Consider the following 19,078-nt stretch of genomic DNA (forward strand, 5'->3'; position numbering starts at 1 on the left):
AATGCTCTTCAGCGGATACAGTGTGTATCAGAGTGGGTACATGGACATCCATGAGTGGATGGGACCTAAGCTGCCTTTTGAGCCTGGCTGCCTGGCTGTTTTCCCTGATGACTTCAGATCCAGATGTCTGATGACTAAAATCCTTCATCCGGTTAAAATATATAGTTGAAAATGACCAAGATGGAAAAAAGTGTATTTGAAAACATGGCTTAAAACAGGATAAAAGTAAATTTTTACCTTTTGGCAATCTTTATTGAAAAACATTCAGGGGTACCACAATGCTGACACACACACATAGGCAATATGATGTCATTGACAGGCAACCAAATGAAGGGACCATTACCATGATTAAAATCACAATTTCTCTGCTTTGAGAATTGCTGAAAACATTTGGGTTTGTGTAAGTAAATAACCAAAAAAATCTACATCATCATGATGTTTATACATTTAAATGTGGAAAATAACTTTAATCTCACTTAATTAAATTACATTAATTTAATTGATTTAAATTAATTCAATTTAATTTAATTGAGTAAACAAATAAGACGTAAATATCAATTTAACCCAATTGAAACTCAATTTTATTAATTTCACTCAAGTTCGATTGAGTAAATTTAACTTTATTTAATAAATGTATCTCAAATTCAATTAATTGATTAATTTCATGAAATTAATTGGATTGAACTTAATTAATTTCATTAAAGTGAAGTAAATTAATTCAATTTAATTTAATTGATTAAATAAATCAGTTTGATTTAATCAATTTAACTCAATGGAATGTAATTGAGATTTAATCAATTTTGGGGGACCTGGAGCCAGCTGGATCATTTGCTGCATGTCATTCCCCTGCTCTCTTTTTATAGTAAATGGAATTTGAGTACATTCAATTTGATTCAATTAATTTAACGCAATTAATTAAAAAAATAATCTTATCAATCTGACTCAATTTAACTTTTGGCGTGAATTTTAACCACTTAATTACAGGACTTGAAGTTCTGTGGTTAAGTGGTTAAAATTCTTCTTTTTACTCTTTAATAAAACTTTTGTTAATGGAACTTGTCCACAAATGTAGCGGAACAGGTAGCCTTATATGCAATTTAGAGATGCTGATTATGCTAATGATCAAGTCTGTTGAATACCCACCTCCTCACGAACAGGTGGCATTCATCAGGCTGAAATGAGCAATTTATGATGCATTATATATGTATCTGGCTTGAAACACTTGCATAGCAACCCTCACAGAGAAAAAGAGAGTTTTTGGAAGGAATATTAAATATTTCTTGTTATGTTAAAACATGTATATCACTGTCATGAGTATAGTTGAGATGTGGACTGTGCAAATGCCTTTCCCCAAACCAATAAGTCATCAACTAATGTCTTTTAAAGCCAGCTTGGAGAGACACATGGGATCCATTGACACAACTATCTCATTTAAATTTAATATTTCCATACAAAATTGGGAATTAATTTAGGTGTACAGAAATCTTCTAGGTCAATACACATTTTCTGTTGTCATGTCACTGTATGCATTTCCTTGCCGTGAGGGACCAGTTCTGGTATAAACTCTGCTTAACAGAGCACAACCCAGCTCAGCTTAGTTTGATACTCCAGGATAAATGGTATCCAAACAGTCCAGCTGGACAGGACCCACCTGGATCAGACCTTACCCAGCATCTCATCCAGAACTTCATTGTTGGGTTTTATCACCATGGAAACCTTCCTACAGCTATAGCTGGTGTATAAAGCTGGTGTGTGTGGGGAAGTTAGGTGCCTAGAGGCTTGTTTCTGTTGTTGTTTTCTTAAGTCTGCTGGCCTCTGAAAAGGATAGTTTGTGGTTGATTTACATGTCAAGGCCCTTCTCAGACCTATGTTTCCCACCACCCAGAGGAACACGGCTCTTACAGCTCAATCTAGAGAAGCTTCCCTCTGCCTCACATTTGGGGAGGATTTCAGTCTAGATCAATTTCATGTTAGTTGCCATCTCTCTCTCTTTCTCTTTTCCCTCAGCTTTACAGCCTCTCATTTCTATGCATGTGTGTATCTTAAAACTGATGCACGCCTTTTGTGGTCTTTGTATGAGGCAATGAATGCCTCTGTCTGAATGACAGCCTGATATAGCAATTTCAAAGTGGGCTCTGATACCTGCTTTTAGGGGTTATCTGAAAAAAACAGGAAGATGATTATGAATAACTCTGCACCTGTTCGATCTGCCACAAGACTTCCAGATTTCCTGCTGTCTTTTGTCTTCTCTTTCTTAATAAAACACAGCTTCTCCAAAAGCATTTTTTCCTGTTTTAACATTCACTCTTACTTTTGCCCCTTAGGCCTACATTTGAACTTGGTGCTGCCCCCCACACTTTTCACTCCTCACTGCCTCCTTCTCTTCTTGTTCACTCTTTGTAGGGCAAGCATTGTGCAGAAGAGGATAATCTATTTCCAGGATGAAGGCTCGCTCACCAAGCGAATGTGTGAAAAAGGTAGGCTTCTTTTATTGGCATCGAATAAATAATTTATCATGAATCTTTTTTCTTTCAATCTTCCTGCTGGTACTCTATTTTGCTCCCCACTGATAGTCTCCTTTTTTTTTGTCTTTCTTTTACTCTATTTTCTGTCATTCTTGATTTGGTGTAGGGATATTCCTCTTGATTTTTACGTTCTGGCATGTGAATGATTGTAAATGAGTGTGACCCCCTTGCTGTGTATGACATTGGATGCCACACTGAGCAACAGATCAAAAGAACTGTGCTGCACATCCTTCCCTTTCCTCATGTCCTCCCCCCTTCCTCCCTTTGGCTCCCCACTTTCTTAAACCACCCATCTCCTGTATGATGAGCACCACTCTCATCTGCTCCATATAGGAATGAGTAATCTCTCAGTGCCTATCTCATGGTGTTCTGTATTTCGGTCTTGCTCATTTTATTTTTCACCCCTCTACCTTCCCCTCACCTCTCTACAGAATCCCTGTATGGAGATGCTACAGATAAACCTGTGCTCAACTGTTGTGCCTGTGGAACAGCAAAGTACAGAGTCACCTTTTATGGGAACTGGTCGGAGAAGATTCATCCCAAAGACTATCCCCGTAAGCACAAACTCCTCATTTTAAGAATAAGTCTAGTGATATACTATTTTCTTTTTCTTTTTAAACCAGCAGTGAACTGGTTTCACTAACAAGTATTGCCTGTGTAGCCAAGGCCTGTTGTAGTTTACTGGTTTCCAAATTCTATTAAAAACAAATTAATTAACATCACCTTTGCACTAGCTGACATGTTCCCTCATTATGAAGAACATGGGTGTTTATAGTTTATTTTTAGTTGAATCCACATACATTGTGCTGCTGCTGTAAATACTCAGCAGTAATATTTCAGCTGCAGTGCTTCTGTCCCCAACATATAAGCTACTTGCTTCAGTGTGATTAACTTTTATAAAACTATGGTACCCAGCTGTTTTTGGAAAAAAAAAAAAAAAAAAATTGCAATAACATACTTATGACCCCTTTCTAAAGATTTGCACAGATTTGTTGACAAAAACAAAGTAAGTACAAAGTAAAAATATAGAATATTGGCAACCTTATCCCTCAATCTTGGCTGTGTTACTGTAGCCCTAAAAACTCTAGGATATGCTTTTCACATGTAGCTGGTTTAGGCCCATTACATGGCTTGCAGTAGTCATGGTGGATGGTGAGCTACATTACTACACTTGGGTGTGATGTACGTATAACCTTGAGACACACAATCAGGATGTGAATGGTCTTAAGGATTACACTGGCTCTCTTGTCTAAATCAGGCTCTCACCCAGTCAGATCAATATACTGATTAGAGTAGAGTAAGATAAACCCTCAGATTGAACGGAGCCCTAATTTACTGTCTTATGGAGGGAGTAGTTGGTATGTGACTCGATCACACACACATATACACAAACACACACACACACACACACACACACACACACACACACACTCATACACACACCTCAGATACTTAAAGGAGGATAGGGCAAGCTGTGTGCTCTCTGTTTCATCCTGACTCTTAGGATACTACAGTTGGATTTCTCCTTGCACAAAGTCATATCCTAGGTAACTAAGCATTATAACATTGCACATATTGTACTAGACAATAGCAACTACTGACTGCTCACTGATTATGATACAATTGAAAAATGATAATTTGTCCTTATTTGAGTTCTCTTAGTCTGAGTTGGTCTTTTTGTTGCAAATTTTACTGCATGCATTTTATACCACCTGAGATATCCCACTGTGTCACATATCATCCTTCTATTTTTAACATATGTCCTTCAAGTGCAGGAGCCATAGACCACTTTGGTGACACACATTCTGAGACCAAAACTTCTGTAAAACAGGCCAAAAGGAACCTTTTTTTACTCCTAACATGATAACCTTGACAGTTCTATTTTCTTTCTCCCTTTTGTCCCCGTCATAAGTCATGCAGCAGTGCATGGCTGTTCAACCCAAGCAACTGTAGCTCACTCGTACATGGGGAGACAGAGAATGACCTGCTTGTCAACAAATATGTTTTGTATGGTATTTGCAAGAGTGAGAGAGAGAGAAATGAAGAATTGAATCAAATAAAGAAGTACCCTATCATAGTTGATTTCCTCATACAAAAAGGAAGCAATACATTGAAGTCCAGACTTAAAACATATACACTAAAATAACAGCTACCTTCCATCTTCTGTCTCTTTACCTAATCCAATACCTTCTGATTGGATTGATGGGGCTGGTACTGTAAAATGAAAAATGGCATCCTCTGCTCCTGTAATCTTATACATTTCGTGAAGTTGCTTCTACTCTTACAAGGACTGAAAAGCCCTCAAAGATCAAATGACTGAAAAAGTAAAGATTCATTTCTTACCCTGTCCTTGCTACAAGCAAGGCATGAACCATTTATGTGTTCTTAGACTTCGACTTAAACACCCAAAACCTACTTGACTTTTGTAGTTTTAAAGGCTACAGCTTTTGGCCAGTCTAACCATTGTTAAGAAGTTACCCCAATCAGTCTGTTTTGCCGGAATTGGGCTCATTATTATGGATAGATGGTGGCCATATTTTTGAGTCAGAGCACTCTAAACCTGATATATATATATATATATATATATATATATATATATATATATATCTCAAAATATACCTCTATATATATATATATATATATATATATATATATATAGGTATATTTTGATATTGTCTCACAGCCAGAGCAAAATCTGCCACCACTAACCTTCCCTCAGTTTCAGATTAGAGCTCCCAAGGTGCTTCCACATGAACTGCTCGGCAGATGAATGTTAATGCACCTGGAGCATAAAAGCCATTGACAGCAGTAAGAAAAGGGCACCTTTTGCTCGTAAAAACACATTCAGATCAGCCCTAAGAGATGATCAGGCGGGTCGTTCCAAATTGTGGTCATCATTACTTTTTAACTGGGACACTGGAAGAGTTAGAAGGCTCTGTGCTGGCTTGAAGTATCATTATCAGGTTCACAAAGATTATTTGACACCAGGTGATATCACCTTTAAGAGTTATGACTGAAACCATGGAATTTGAAAACAGGCAACCATTGAAAGTATACTAAACTATAGTATATACTATACCATACTACTGACCTCTTCAATAACCTTGTTTGTTTAATAACAATATTTAATGCAAGATCTAGAACATGTAAATGAAGCAGTTGAAACAGTTGAGAAGTGCAAAATGTGTTGGTCATAGAGGGGCTTTAATTTTCTGACTTAAACAGCAGCCAATCCACCACCGTGGACAGATACGTGATAAAACCATTGTTTTGGGGAGACAACACTTGTCTAGCTGTGCTAACAAGCAATCATCTAGATCTCAGTGAAATATAATTTTGTAGAAGTAGAAAGTCAAAAAATAAGTGTGAAAGGGTTCCAGCATTATCAACATTAGCCATATCTGTAACATCAAATAAAGAACTATTTAGAGTTCTACAATATACTATTACAGGAATACTGCAAGCACAGGGATTAAATTGTGAGTGAAATTAATCTTTGATACGACACACACTGGGAACCAGCAAAAGGCTGAAAAAGTTGACTTATAGAACTGCAGAGTAAGGACTCTATTTAGGGCATGAATATGAGAGCCACACCAATGGCCTATTTGACTGAACCTCTCTTTGACTAAATAGGTGGCATACAAGAGTTCAGACAAATGGTGAAATTGTTAATGTAAAGGATTTCATTATGTAGAACAATGATAATCTTTCAACTTGATGAGTAGCTCCCAAAAGCGACTGAATTTTATGTCTTCAAGGGTAGACTCGCCTGAACTCAAGCATGCACTTTATGTTGATGGTGGCTGTAAAATCATCATTGTGCTCTCAAGGTGATAAAGCTGAATGTCATTCTGGTCCATGTACATAATAACATACTAGGCATGGGGATAGTATAACAGTAAGGGGTGTAATAAAGGCATATGAAAAAACTAGTTTCTCTGCTGTTGAGGTAGACATGTCAGACCACAGAGGACCCACAGTGAGATAGTTAGGATCCCTCAAAAGGACCTGCAAACATCAACAGGGAGTACATCAGTGCTAGATGAACAGCTGTACCCCGTACCTTATTATGCCATCCACAACAGTGGAGAGTACCGCAGGGCTTTACCTTCCATTGTCTCAAAGTTAATTATGTAAGGCTCAAGTTTGTTTTTAGCCTGTGCTGTCACCTCTGATGGATCATCATAGATACTACCACTGCTGCATTCTCTACAAGCTTACAGTTATATAGGCAGGCATACAGCTCCACTAGCCCCTTTTCTGTATGTCACTTGGGCACACACACCATTGTCCTGAGTGAGTGAGATAAGGGGAGAGATAGAGAGAGTGAGAGAGAGAGAGAGAGAGGGAGAGAGAGAAAGGATTATGAGGGAGCTTAACATCTTTGATGCACTGTAGGTGGTTTGCAGCAACATGGAATATGTTTTAGACTGAAACAAAGCACTATTCGTTATAAAGATTATCTTGCATCAAAAGAGGTAATCAACTGACTGTCATCTCTAGAGCTGCTAGAAGGACAAAAGAAATATTTTCAAAGTGAATGATGCTGAGATACTTTAACTTTAAGGAACAGGCTGAGAGTGTCAAACTAATTAATTATTTTGTTGTGTGACTTCACCAGGTCGTGCCAACCACTGGTCAGCCATAATTGGTGCATCCCACTCTAAGAATTATGTGCTGTGGGAATATGGTGGCTTTTCCAGCGAAGGAGTTAAACAGGTAGCTGAGCTGGGCTCCCCGGTCAAAATGGAGGAGGAAATCAGGCAGAAGGTAAGATTCTCCGCTGCTGGAAGATGACTTACTTATATGTTTTATATGAAGTAGAGTATGAAAGAATCAGCGAAACGTGCATTTTTGCAAGAGATGTGGTCAGAGGATTTAACAAATGCATGAGTTCATTTATACAAATACTCAGCTTGCTTTTTTGTGTTGAATTAAACTTGGAAGAGATGAGTTGCATAACACCACAGGGGCCTCAGAGGATGTTCGAGGGTTTGCACACCTGAGTTCAGCATTGGAGGAATTGCTTTGACGTTGTTGTCCAGCTTGATTAGTGCTTTCAAGCATCTATGCTATTCTTAGCCTTCCTCTACATCTACTTTGCACACTTCACCAAAACACAGGATCTGGGAGGCACACCTCTGTAGGATCTGGTTCAGATGTTAAAAGAAATGGATGGAAGGAGCTTTTTGTGTGCCATGAAAATAGGCCTCTTGTACCCTTAGTTTATCATCATCAGTTCATCTTTGATCAGAGTCTGGGCCTTGACATGGCCCTCATTTGCTCAGGAGGTGCTTTGGAGGTACCATCTATAGGAGGTAGCTGTTGCTTTCATCATCAACTCAATTGGTTGAGTTGTTTCCCTATAGTGCCCAAAGGACATTTTCTCTAGTTTCACCTTTAACTGCCTCTCACTGCTCTCGCTTTTCTGTTGCATATTAAATTATATATGTTGTACTACACTTCTCATGTTCTTTCTCCCTCCTTGGCTTCTTTCTTTTTTTTTTCTTTATTATTTCCACAAATATATTTCCTTCTTCTCTATGGCTGTCTCTCTCAGTCTTAAAATAACCCGTGCTGGCAGAGCAGATGTTCCTGCAGAGTGCTTATTGTTGGCTAATACTGAAGACCTGGAGTCGCAGCAGATAATGATAGCGTAGTGTGAGCAATGGGGTCTCTGTGTCATTGCTGCCTCCCTACTGCTATTACAGCACACTCTTTTTTTGTATTAGTCTTATCTCTTGGCCTGGATCATTAGATGAGTTTCTTCTAAGCTTAGAGGTGAGAGTAAAATGGCATGCAATTTGATAGACCAGTACAGTAAGTATGCTGAAAAACATCAATTTTATTAATGTTGTGTTTGGAGTTTACTTGCAATTATTTCTTGAGCACATCAAACAAGAATTCATTTACCCCCACAAGGGCAGAAAATAGTTGGATTGCATATATGCCTACCCAGAGATCAGTTACATAAACCAAGAGGGACAACCCACTGCTTCCTATATGTTGGTTCACATGTATGAAAAGGACAGAAAATAGTTGGATTGCAAAGCATATGCCCCTCCTCATATCAGCAGATACAGTGAAATGATGGAACAGGAAGAAATGAGACATTTTCCTAACCACCTGTCATCATATCATCACCAAGCTGTGGTTGTTGAGATGAATTGCTCAATAGTGAGGCGGGATTGGCTGACACAAGAGTACAGGTTGATGATTACACAAACGATCAATATAAACCTTGAATGGTCTGATACTAAGCTGCATAGACTTATTTACTGCCTGAGAAAAGCCAATGAATAATCAGCCTTTTTCAATAATCTGTACATGGCTTAAGAGGGCAGCATGGCGATGCAGTGATTAGCATTGTTGCCTCACAGCAAGAAGGTTCTGTGTTTGGGGCGTTTCTGTGTAGATTTCAATGTTCTTCTTGTGCCAGACTTTGGCTTCCTCCCACAATCCAAAGACATGCAGGTTATGTTAACTGGCAACATTATGAATGTGAGTTTGTCTCTATGTGTCAGCCCTGCGATAGACTGGTGACCTGTCCAGGGTGTACGCCGCCCTTGCTCAGTGTCATCTAGGATTGGCTTCAGCCGCCCCAGTGACGCTAAAAGGTTAACCAGTATGGATAATGAACTAATGGCTTAAGTAGTGAAATCTATGTTTTGTTTTAAGTCAACATACAGTATGATGGTACTGTAAAAAGGTGATGGCATATCATCATTTTGCCTCACAAGACATATGAACTCTTTGTGGTCATTCACAGCTGCTTTGCTAACAAGAAGCTAAAAATGTTTTATTACCTTAGACAACTACCGCACACAGTCATTGTATCCACTTTTCTACAACTCATACAGAGAGCCTGTCGATGCCCTTGAGGTAAGGAGACTGGGTGAAGGAGGCTCCCTCTTTTGAGCCATGCAGAGCTTCTTGGTAAACGCTGACACAAACAGAAAGCTGATTCGCTTTTATGTCAGGTGGGGCGTCAGGGGGAGTAACTAGCAATGAATGCAACATTTATATTCATAGCCAGGCTTCACTCTAGCCAAGAGACGCACTGATCAGTGTGTTCATACAAAGTTTCATTTGCAGAGTCAGGCAGGCATGCAGACCACGCAAACATGTGCGCACACACAGACACACAAAGCCCTCTTTTCCTGCTCACATCAGTTCAGAGTGTGATGGCTTTATTTTATACCAGAGTTTGTCACCTTTTCAGAGCTGGGACAAAAGTGTGTTGTACTGTCTTGCTGATGCTGCTTATCAGATGTATGGAGGAAAAAAATTACACGTGCCTGTCGTCTGGGAGTAAAGACATCTTTATAATTGCCTTTTTATTAAACTACAAAACAACAGTGGTGGTATTTCGTACGTTCTTAGACAGTCTAAAAGACAGTGTACGTATACTAAAAAGAAGAGTAAGGAAATGGCATGCAGAGATTCATCCTATACAGACATGCTGCTTTGCCTGCTCATTTCAGTGGTTATGTTGTGACCAGTTGGTAATAAAAATATGATTGCATGTCAGAGCCTTCTCAAACACAGCTTTCACCCACACAATCTCAGGAACTCTGCACCACACACAAGCAATCATAGCACCATGCCACTCATCACATTGAAACGGTCTGAGATTGGAAGTGTGACTGTTACTACCCTTTTAAGAATTCATATATTGAAATGAACAACATAAAGTTGCGACTCACATCCACAGTACTGGATGCTTTGATTTGATTTATGATAGCTTGCTGCCAAAAATGCAGATCAAATTTGTTTTTTTAATCTAACCTTTGGTTAGAATAGTCATGAGGTGAAGATAAATTAACGAAAGCAATCAGGGACTCATTTTTTTTTTTTTTTTAACAAACTGTCTTGCCAGACTGTAAACAGCTGTGCAATACTGTTCCATTTGCCAGGTACAAATGCTGTTATCAGAGGACTTGGCAGCACAGGAATACAGCCTGAGTCCATTGTTGTTGTCCCTCCTTTCATGTCTGAGGTGATTTGTATATGCATTTAGTCATTACAGAAGCTCAGTGTGTCACTAATGAGAAGTTTAATGAGACTGTCTCCATGGACCAGCGACCAGGGCCAAGGCCTCAGACGGATTATGAAAGCTCCTATTTCCTCTCGCAGCGTGGGGCGTTTTTCATTATTGCACCGTACGGATGCTTACAGAATCCTCTATTATCCTCAGCTCCACAGCTGTGCCACAGAGCAGAGACAGAACAACTCAGGATGGAGTCAAAAAGAGACATTACAGATTAATGACAGGAAAAACAGATCTGTGTCACTTGATGCAGCTGTGGTCGCTATTTTATTGCCTGGCATTTTAAAAAAAAAATGTATACAAGAATACATGTGCAGGTGATACATCATGGATCATCTAAGTGACTCCTGGGATACCTCTAGATTCATTTTTAAATGTCAGAAGTCAATACAGGATATTTCTGAGCAGAATTCATATTAAAGTTTTAAAAACTGTGAAGCTGATTGCCACTGGTGTTATGTAACAGTCAAACTGCCAGGTTGACAAAAGCTCTTTCACAGTCTAGAAGGAGCTTCAGAGCTGACTCCCACATGAATAGAACAACAGGTACTATGGAATAAAATAGCAGCTTGTTGTTAATGTTTCTCCCTCTGTTTCTTTTTCTGTGCACCTTACAAGGATTGAAATGGTAATTTTGCAGTTCAGTTATCTTGAGAACTGTAAGGTGGCCTGCAGTAAGGATCATGGATAGATAATAATAGATATGCAGGTTCCTTTGAGTTCTTGACTCTCTTGGAGTGGTCAGGTGTGTATGTGTCTCTCTTTGTGTATAGAAAATTACTTCACATCAACTTTCACTGTATTGTCAAATCTATAATCCTCAAGTGTCTTATGTTAATTTTTAAGTTTCCTCTTGTGGCAGAATGGACTAGTCATAAACCTTGTCAGAGTTTGTTACGTGTGGACAAATGGCGTGAGGGACAAGAGCTACTGTCTGTTGTATTGACCCTCTGAGACTGAGGTGGTTAGCAGGGAGGACTTTCAAATAAAACAGTTTTATGTAATTACACCAATCAACTCTTACTGTCTGCCGATTTCTTTTTTTTCTGTTACTTCTGTCTGATGAATGCATCCCAGAGTGCTTTGAGACTGTCTACCATCTTGTGTCATAGCTGGGTTTCGTTCTTTTCAGCAGCACAACAAACACAATGTTGTGGAAAGAGGCAATTATGTTATTGCTTGGAAGTGTGTTCATGCGGTGCACACACACATTTCACTCCATTCATTCCATTGAGTGCAAACTGAGAGAAAAAAATACCTGGCATGAGCACAGATTCATATTACAAATGCACACTGTCCACTGACTGAGTACACACTGAACAATTGACATTTTGATAATGAGCACCTGTAAATTTTATTTTTTCCCCACTGCCCATGCCTCCTATAAGACCTGTATAAGGTCAACAGATTAGAAGTGAAGTGAATGACTTGGGTTCAGTTATTTTCTTGCATCATTAAGTTTTGTAATGTCTTTTTAAGATCCAATCTTTCATCAAACAGCGAGAGATCTTCACCTTGATGTCACTCAGATTTGGTGTTTCAACCCCCACATTTGATTTATTTCCTAATTATCTTGAGATCGTATCTGGTGGTCGGGCAGCATACAAGCATGTATGATACATCAATGAAACTCACTCCCTTTTATGTTCCATGAAAGGGTCTAGTTCATGATTACTCAAAATACCCACTCATAAAATGCACCTCTCTGTTTTTATGGCCGTTGTGTTTTTAGATGATTATGATCATGAAAATGTGTTTATGAGACAGTGTACTCATAGAGCATTTTTCTATATTCTCCAATGTATGAAATCACTGATACAGGAAGACAAGTGGCTTGCTGAAAGGGGTCAAGTGTAGGGGCTGGGGGTTTAAATGCTGTTTGGATTCACAGTGGTTCAGACTTTTCCTCTTGAGTGCCTCTTAGCTAAATCCTCTCTCAGCCATGTTATAATATAATGAAGCACACAGAGAGGAAACTCATCAGGCAGTCTTAAAGGAGGCCATGTAGTAAATCTTTGCCAGAGGAGTAACTATCTTTCAACTTTAAAATGGATTAAGCGATGTACAACATGTTAATGCTAACATGTATTATCTTTATGTACATCACAAACAATAAATTGTTATTTTCTATTGGCAGAATAATGTATGTTGATTTGTAGATTTTCCTTTTGGGTATGTACATTCCTGTAAGACATTAGTTTTGCTTGACTCAAGTGATAAATGATGTGTTGCAGGAACATGTACAACTGGATCTGTTTTTTTGAGTGACAATTCAAAAATGCTACTTTGGCCCCCGTGGACACAGCAGAGTTGGATTGATGAGCTGTTAACTTGAGAATTCACATATAAGATGCAGACTCTTCCTCTGTCTTTCTCTGTCTCTGTCATTGCCTTCACTCTCTTTTCTCCCAGCATACCATTTGTTATTCTCATTGTATTCCTCGTGTATCTTTCTGTGCGCGTGTTGCTGCACGAGGTCAGGCTTGCCACAGTGGGATAGCAATTAGCTATAAAGGGGCCTCCCAGGGGACGAAGCCGTGACCCTTGCTTTGCATCGAACCTTGCCAAGCCACGGAGGACCATGCCAAGCCTCAGTGGGTGTAAGAGCATGCAGACAATCCTTCTGCTCTTCATCAACCCCCCTCATGCCCCTATGGCCACTTCTCTTTTGCTACACCATGCTTCTATTTTGTTTTTTGGGTATCTTCTTGGCTCCCAGAAAAAAAAAAAAGTGACAACCAGTGTTTAGGAAGGAATAATTCTTTAATTTTGGCTGGCAGTCCTCTCTTGGCCTGTCAAGTCAGCTTTATGAGGCTAGCAGAGATATTCCTGTTCAGGAAAACAAAGCTTTCAAAAGCCTAAATGCCTGCCTTGGTTCCCAGGACTGTTATTATGATTGCTGAAATTGAACAGTACAGCCAGAGGCAAGCACATTTTGAAATGCAGTGGGGGTAGCGTTAGCCAATATGTGCTTTGTGTATGTGTGTATGGGTGTGCACTTGCACGCAGTGTGGGCATATGAGTGGGTTCTTTATTTTTCTCGTAATGAATAAGTCCGAGCAATGCATCACTTTGTCATTAAGGGAACACAGGTCACAATAGCCTCCCATGCAGGTGTTTTCATGTAGCTGGCATATGTCCCTGGTTACGATATGATCGGGCCTGTTTTCACGTACATCTATTTGTGTGCAGATGTGTGTGCAGATGTGTGTGTTTGTGCGTGTGGGCCTTAATGTTGACTTAACCGGTCCTTGGTGCAGCTGGCTGGCTCAAGACTCAGAGCTACATACAAAGTCACAGGGATAAAAGATGGATTATTCTGGAATCTCAGACATCTTGGCCGGAGGCAGCTTTGATAAAGCCATCCCCATGTCCAGAGAACTGACTGGAGTAAGAGAGTAGTAGCATGCAAAGCAGAGAGGACTGGACACTGCTCCAGTTCTTCCACTGCTCAAGTTCCTCCTGTTAGTGCATCATAGCATTTGAGGATTAAACATTTGCCTTGTTTGTCTTATTTGAATATGCCAGAACTTTTCTCTGAATATTTGTGTGTCCCTGTGAGTGTGAGATGACTCAGTTTAGGGAAATTAAAATTCTAATTTATGCTCAACATTGGAATGTTTTGATTTTAGTGTTATATCTGTAGCCTCTGAGGGAAATCTTTCCCCTTTTTATCATTTAGAAATCAAGGCTATTCATACCCATCATGGTGTTTACCTCTTGTGAGTGCTTTTCAATTTGCTCATTGGTGAACTTAATGTTAGAGTTCATATTTAATGTGCCACTATCTGTTTATTTGTATGCATGCGTTGCTGGTTTGTGATTATTCTGTTGTTCAGTGCCAAAACTGCTATATCTTGCAAATGGAGAACACAGGGGTACAGTATAAGTTCGCTGAGCACATGTAAGAATAACTGAGCAGCAAAGTGGTGTAGACATGGGTAAATAACCATATGTGTGAGACCATATACCTCTTACATGCTTACTCAAATATAAATGTGTGTTTTAAATGAAGGAAAGTATTACTCAGTGTGGTTTATGGTACATTGACAAATTTAATGAAGTACTCCTCTTTAAGGCTTTTGCAGTATACATTCAAGGTAACATATGGCCGTCACAACAGAGTTATTTCATGTTACAAAAGCTGATTCTCGTGAATGAATTTTGTGATGTGGAAGGGAGAGTTTGTTTATTTTTTTAGATCTTCATAGGATCATGGCCAGCTAAATACAATAAACCCTCATTATACATCTGTGTGATCTTTTATTCATGAGATGTCCTTGACAAATCTGTTTTCAGTAAAGCCTCATCCTGTCCTATGTAAATGAGACCATGACTCTGAGGGTCCCCCATTCATTGCAATCTCCATATCATTTGATAGGTAGGGGACCTGGAGTCTAGCCTCCCAGGTGTGGGCCAAACACATGAAGGTGACAGAATGTGATAGACAGTTAAGGACACAGCAGATGATTCAGACATGACCACACAAACTGTATTTCTGACACAAATAAAGCACATATGCAATACAGTCTCACACCGCGTTAGATTTGTCTTGATATTGTAGTTGATGTATGATACAGCATGTCAGCACATTCTAATTAACATTACATTTGTCTGTTGTAAACAGTATTATCATCTGTTAGAATCACTATTATTAGTCTAGCTTTTCAGAAGAATAAGGGAGATGGCAGTGATTTATTATACAGAAACACTGTTTTTGTACAGCTACAGCTTTTGCTAATTCCAGGTTATTGCTTATTCCATTACTTTTAGTGCAGCGTCTTTCATTTCTAATGTTGCATTATTTTGCCTCAAATGCATTAAAAAGCTCATTACTTTGTGTGCGTGTGTGTGTGTGGGTGCTGCACACAAACAGTAATAATAGTTATGATTCTTCTCTGGCTGCAGAGGGAGCTAACAAAAGCAGAACATTTATGTTATCAGCTTCAACTGGCTTCATATTGGACAGTTCTTAAAGGGCAGTGAAACTGGCCAGCTCTTGTAGCAGTGTATCGAAAAGTTGGCTTGTCAGATGTAAAGCTGTGTTGTAAGCTAAATATATACTCCCCTCTACACACTGTACCTAGTTGTGTACCTTGTTTAACTTTAAGGATATCTGTAGTAGCTGATTAAACTTTGGTAATTAAAAATGAAAAATCCCTTACATGCTGTCTGTTAGGTCAAATGGACACCCACATTATATACTCTGCATACGGATACAGCTCTAACAGTTTCTGTAGCCTTGCATACTGTGTATCTATGCAAATTAATGTTTTGCCTTTAGCATGTTTTTGTGTTTTGTTTTGTTTTTTCCCCCTTGGAGGTAATGCTGAGTTAATGTCTCTTGCGATTTTGGGACTGAATTATGTATTCTGGTGCATAGCTACGTGTGCTACAGAGCTGATATTACATGTATATATAATAAACACATGGATGGAATATATCATGGTAATAATAATAATAATAATAATAATTTCAAACTTCAGGACTGAACCTGAATTGGTAGAGTTGTGTTTTCTTACTAGCTGGGTGAGTTTCACAATCATCACACATTCTGCACTGCAGTACATTTAGCCTCAATGACCGCTGACCTCCTTACAGAGCAAGGATTCTGGAAGTAAGAATGAAAGTTGGTAGAATGGAAGAAAAGCTTAGAGAGCGACAGACACCATGAACTGGGTCATCAAAGGCAGTTACCTCAATTCATCTCTAATAATATCCCCTAGCCCTGGGCCCAGGTCTGCTGGAGTTGCCTGTATGATGGCTTGCGCTGCTTGATGAATGAGTGTGCCAGGCGGCACTATAGGCTTCCAGCCTGCACTGCAAGGCTCAGAGATTGCCACCGAGGACAGCCACGGTCAGCAAATCAATTCACAGCTCTCTAGAGAAGTAGTCAGCACTTACAACTCATCTACCATAAGCATGGAAGATTCTCTTGTCACCACGTTTCCTCCCTCGCCTGCGGGATGTTCTCCTGTCCTGTTTTGAGCAAGATTGGTGTGACTGAAGTGCCTTCACCTATGCAGTATCTAAACTGCAGCTTATTCTGCCGGGCAGGATATGGGAATGTCAGTGGAGATTTAATTAACACCTGAAGGCTGTGTAAGCCTTTACTCTATGCGCTGATAACAGCCAGCTTGCATCCCATTGGAATTTTGAAGCAATTTTTTTTATGTCTATTAATAGTTTGGAGTACGTGCTGGGACAGACAGATCAGAGATTCCTGAGCAGAACTTTGATTACAACATCAGAGGAGCTCCTACCTCACCGAGGGTAAAAGCTCCTTTAGACCAAGTGGGGCTTTGGCTTGCAGGCAGAAAACAGCTCTTAATTTCACATAATTGTCATGTCCTAGGGAATAGTTTGACCAGTTTGATTATAAAATGAAGTATTCTGGCATCATTAGGCGGAGCAGAATCCTTTTGATACATAAGTAAATACTAACAAAGTTATGCAAAATATAAAAATAAAGCAATGGGGTATTTAGTAATTTATATAGTGTATTTTTAGCATCTCACATTAAGTTACAAAGGGATAAAGTGGAAATTCATGCAGTGGTCATTCTCCTCCTACATTTTGCATGTTGCCATGCCCCAATCTTCAATGTTAGGCTGCTTTGATATATTATAGCAGCAACAAAGCATATGAATATCTTATTTGCATAGTTCTGCACTCAGAGGAAATAAGATTTCCTGATAATGTTAATGAGGTGAAAAAAAAACAAAGGTATTTGCATGATAATTAGCACTAATGATCTTTTTAGCTGATGATTATACGAGGATGCACTGTGGCTGATATTCCAAAGGGGTCTGAAAAGGCAGAAGCTCCAGCTGTTAGCATGTCACATGCAGGTCTTCCAGTGAGTGAAGGGATGTTACCTCCCTCAAGTTGGTAGCACAGCCACCAGGAGCTGGAAATAGCCATTAGTATCATTTTTCAGCAGAAACTGTGTGAATGATATGGGCAATTTCCATAGCAGCTTCCTCTCTGCTTTTGCCTCAGTGTCCGATTGGCTTTGTAGGCATGAAAGATGCTAATACAGCTTTATTTGCATTGGGAACCTGGTTATCTGTGCTACCTCATCTGTTTTCTGAAGCAAAACTCAGAGAAACATTACCATCATCGCAGTCTAATGAAAACTCAGCCCCAAAGAGTCTCTGTTTGAAATTAATATTTTATGATCAGCAGATGCATTCCAGGGACCTTTTTAATGCTGATCAAAATTTAAATACACAATTTCAAACATATTCAACACACACACACACGCACGCACACTCACACATACACACAAAAAGTATCAGAGTCAGGGGACAGTTTTGACATGATAATTTTGACTTAAGTTTACTTCAGTTATGGCTGTCATGTGTCCTTATATGATTTAAACACTAAACAATTGACATTAAACAGTAAATAAATAAAATGCAATTGAAAGACACAGTAGAGCAGTCAAACATTAAACATGTAAAAACAGAACTCACATCAATCCCTTTCAATAGTAATTATTCACTGTTTAACAGGATGACGCTTGTAGGGATAAATGATGTGACACCTCTTTCTTCTTTCAACGATGAAAGTTGGTTGTAGCTGTCTGAGAGCAAGATGATGCATTCACTGTATCAGGGGTAAAATGGATCAACAACGAATGTGATGTTCTGAAAGGTGTGTGATGGTTGAGTCGTTAAGTGTTCTTCCTTTTGAGGGGTTCTTCAGCAAGGGATTTTGACTTTATGAAGGTCTTACAAGCTTTATTGTTACATTATATCTGCATCAAAGTTCTTGAGAATCCTCACAAAAGAGTCTTTGTTGGGCTTTGGCCTGTTGGACATTTGTGTTGACAAGTAGTGGCCAAAGTAATTATGACAGGAGCAAAGGGAGAAATGCGGCGACGTAGTATATAGACCAACAAACGCAACAAAACACAGGACTTTGATACAGGAGAATGGTGTTTGATTCCCATATAGTTGTATGTATGTATGTATGTTGTTTCTATTATCCATGATCGTCCGGCAAAGTTAACCACGTTGTTATTATTGTAACCTTGACAACAAAGATCATCTAATGTTAAGGAAGTACTTATTTTAACCCAAATCACAATCTTTTCCTAAACTTAACCATGTAGTTTTAGTGCCTAAACCTAACCAAGCTGTAACCGTTATTAGTGATGGTTGGTATGCTGCTGTGATACAGTTGACATATTATAACCATGGCAACGAAGGTCCAGTACGCCACCGTAGGCGTGCTATTTCTGGAAACACTCCTATGGGTTGTATGAGAGGGTTGATTAGAAACAACCAATATGGTTGTTTAGGTTTGAGGACTTTGATTTGTAACAGTTTTAGGTGGTACAGACAAATGATCTTCCTGCCAATATAGGCCACAGACCAGAAAACACTTGTGTGTCAATTTAGTGGGTATTATTCAATTTAGAAAAGTTGTATATTTATTAACCCTGTAATGCCTGACCCCAGAAATAATGGACAGAAAATTCTGATTTCTTGAA

At 39.1% G+C, this 19,078-nt stretch overlaps 1 protein-coding gene across 2 annotated transcripts in view; it reads left to right on the forward strand.

Annotated features, from left to right (window-relative positions):
• Nucleotides 1-19,078, forward strand: part of spon1a (spondin 1a) — a 67,833-nt gene that overhangs the window by 15,512 nt on the left and 33,243 nt on the right. For both annotated transcript variants that reach the window (XM_071488241.1, XM_071488240.1), the window contains 3 exons: nucleotides 2,404-2,477; nucleotides 2,957-3,079; nucleotides 7,150-7,298. In XM_071488241.1, the coding sequence (XP_071344342.1) occupies nucleotides 2,404-2,477; nucleotides 2,957-3,079; nucleotides 7,150-7,298 (346 nt within the window). The remainder of the gene's footprint in view (nucleotides 1-2,403; nucleotides 2,478-2,956; nucleotides 3,080-7,149; nucleotides 7,299-19,078) is intronic.

This window comes from Trachinotus anak, unplaced genomic scaffold (genome assembly GCF_046630095.1).
Source record: "Trachinotus anak isolate AG129_WGS33_773 ecotype Australia unplaced genomic scaffold, CSIRO_AGI_Tana_v1 ptg000011l, whole genome shotgun sequence".
In the NCBI taxonomy this organism is placed as follows: Eukaryota; Metazoa; Chordata; class Actinopteri; order Carangiformes; family Carangidae; genus Trachinotus; species Trachinotus anak.